Here is a 2,021-nt window from a genome sequence, read left to right as displayed (position 1 = left end):
GCGAGCCGCCGGTCTCTCCCAGGATTTCTACTGGGAGCCTGGGTTCCGATTGCACAACTTTGCAGGAACTCAGACAGCGGGCAGCAGCTTCTCCAGCCCGCATGTGAGACTCCCAGGTTTCCCTTCCCGGTTCCAGGAGGCAAAGGTTCAGCTTCCCTAAACTCAGGCGAAGAACTGGAGGGATTGGATTTCCTTCAGGCAAATAACTCAATTTCAGATCTCCAAACCCATGCAAGCTCCGCCTTCTTAAACGCAGGCTTCCAGCCCCTGCGGATGTCACCTCTCACTGGAGAGGCTGGAGGAAGACCCCTTGTGTTGGCTTCCCCTTCTGGAGGTAGCCGGGAACACCTACCCGATAGGTGTACCCGCTGGTAGGGTCTGGGTTGTGTTAGCGGCGATCCCAGTTTGGGAGGCAGAGCACGCCCTCTGGCTTCTCTTGGGACTGACTCGTAAACAGCTACAGCGTCCAAGTTCCAAAGGGAGGGGCGCTCTCTGCACAGGAGGTTCTGACAGCGTCCACATTTATTCTGACATCTTTGCCAGGCAGGGGCCAGGCCCTGGAAAATCCCACGGCTCTCCTAGGGGGTGTGTGTCAGGGACAGTTCTTGGGCTACCACGACTGGCTGTGACTCTAGCAGTTGCAGAAACCGTGCATTTTCCTCTTAGGCTCAAAGGAAAAAACAGTTATCGGAACAGGTTCTGTTTGCCAAACAATTATCGAGGTCTTCGCCTGCTTTGTCTCACAGAATTCTCAGAGCAGCCTCAGGGGCTCAGCCTAGGGGTAGACATTTTTGATTTCTACTTTTCAGATGAGGAGACGGAGGCATCTTGGGTCACCCCGGTGGGAAATGGCAGGTCTGGGATTTGATCCTAGGGCTGTGTGATTTCCAGAAGCTGGTGGTCTTATGAAAGATAAATGGAGTCTTCAGCAACTGTGTTCCATTATTAGTACTGTTACTGGTCACCCCTTCTCCTGGCCTGTGGCTTGTGAGAGGGTCAGCCAATGGGCGAGGCTATGATGAGTGCAGAGGTCGTACTTTGAATATTTGTCCAGAAAAAACTGGAATGTGGGCTGAGCTCTGCACTCTTGCCCGAAGGCAAGAATTGGGCCAAGCCCAGGAGCCTTGAATGCCCTATGACAAGCCAGTGGAAACACATCATTATCTCTCCACTAATCAACAGCAGGAACATGGATGGATGCTTTGTAAGCATCCAATCCTCAGCTTTCCCATGGGAGATGATTAGTGCCCATTTTGCAGATGAGGAAACTGAGGCTCAGGGAGGCTGCGTGTCCTGTCCAGGCTGGGGAGCAGCAGAGGCTGGAATCGGCTCAGGCCTTTTTGCCTCTCAAACCCGGCTGTAGAACCTCTGAGCAGCACTGCTGCATGTGTCCAGACAGTGTAGCAGATTTTTTGGTTTCCCTTAGACCTCTCAAAGTTCTTTCTTGGCAGGAGCGTGGGACAGTGGGGAGAGTTCACATGCTGCCTCCCCTGTTGTGGGGACCCTGCCTGGTCCCCAGCATTCTCTCCCATTCCCACAGAGACCGAGCGGCTTCTGACCCCCAACCCTGGATATGGGACCCAGGTGGGGGCTTCACCGGGCCCTCCGACCCCCCCAGAAGAGGAAGACCTCCGTCGTCGCCTCAAGTACTTTTTCATGAGTCCCTGTGACAAGTTTCGGGCCAAGGGCCGCAAGCCCTGCAAACTGATGCTGCAGGTGGTGAAGATCTTGGTGGTCACTGTGCAGGTGAGACCAGCCCCACGGGGGCCCCAGCAGGATGGCATGTGTGGCCCGCTGTTCTCCTTGAAGGAGAGAGCCTTGCAATGGGGCCCTAGTCCTGACTCCTTACAGCAGTATAATGACAATGCCAATGGCAGTGACTGGTCAGGAAGCCATCTGTGTGTGCAGTGGCTCCTTTTAGCCTCGCCAGCACCCTTCAAGGTCCTGGCAACTGCTGTTGCCCCCATTGTGTAGATGCGGCCACTGAGACTCAGAGAGGTTAAGTGATTTGTTTAAAGTCA

General features: G+C 54.5%; 1 protein-coding gene across 1 annotated transcript in view; it reads left to right on the top strand.

Annotated features, from left to right (window-relative positions):
* Positions 1–1,540: 1,540 nt before the first annotated feature.
* Positions 1,541–2,021, top strand: part of MCOLN1 (mucolipin 1) — a 6,703-nt gene continuing 6,222 nt past the window's right edge. The window contains exon 1 of the mRNA XM_012641445.1: positions 1,541–1,746. Within this exon, the coding sequence (XP_012496899.1) occupies positions 1,657–1,746 (90 nt within the window). The 5' untranslated portion in view covers positions 1,541–1,656. The remainder of the gene's footprint in view (positions 1,747–2,021) is intronic.

The sequence above is a fragment of the Propithecus coquereli genome, unplaced genomic scaffold (genome assembly GCF_000956105.1).
Source record: "Propithecus coquereli isolate 6110/MARCELLA unplaced genomic scaffold, Pcoq_1.0 Scaffold164, whole genome shotgun sequence".
NCBI classification, from domain to species: Eukaryota; Metazoa; Chordata; class Mammalia; order Primates; family Indriidae; genus Propithecus; species Propithecus coquereli.
Note: the sequence above shows the minus strand (reverse complement) of the source record. Positions and strands in the feature narration are given on the sequence as shown.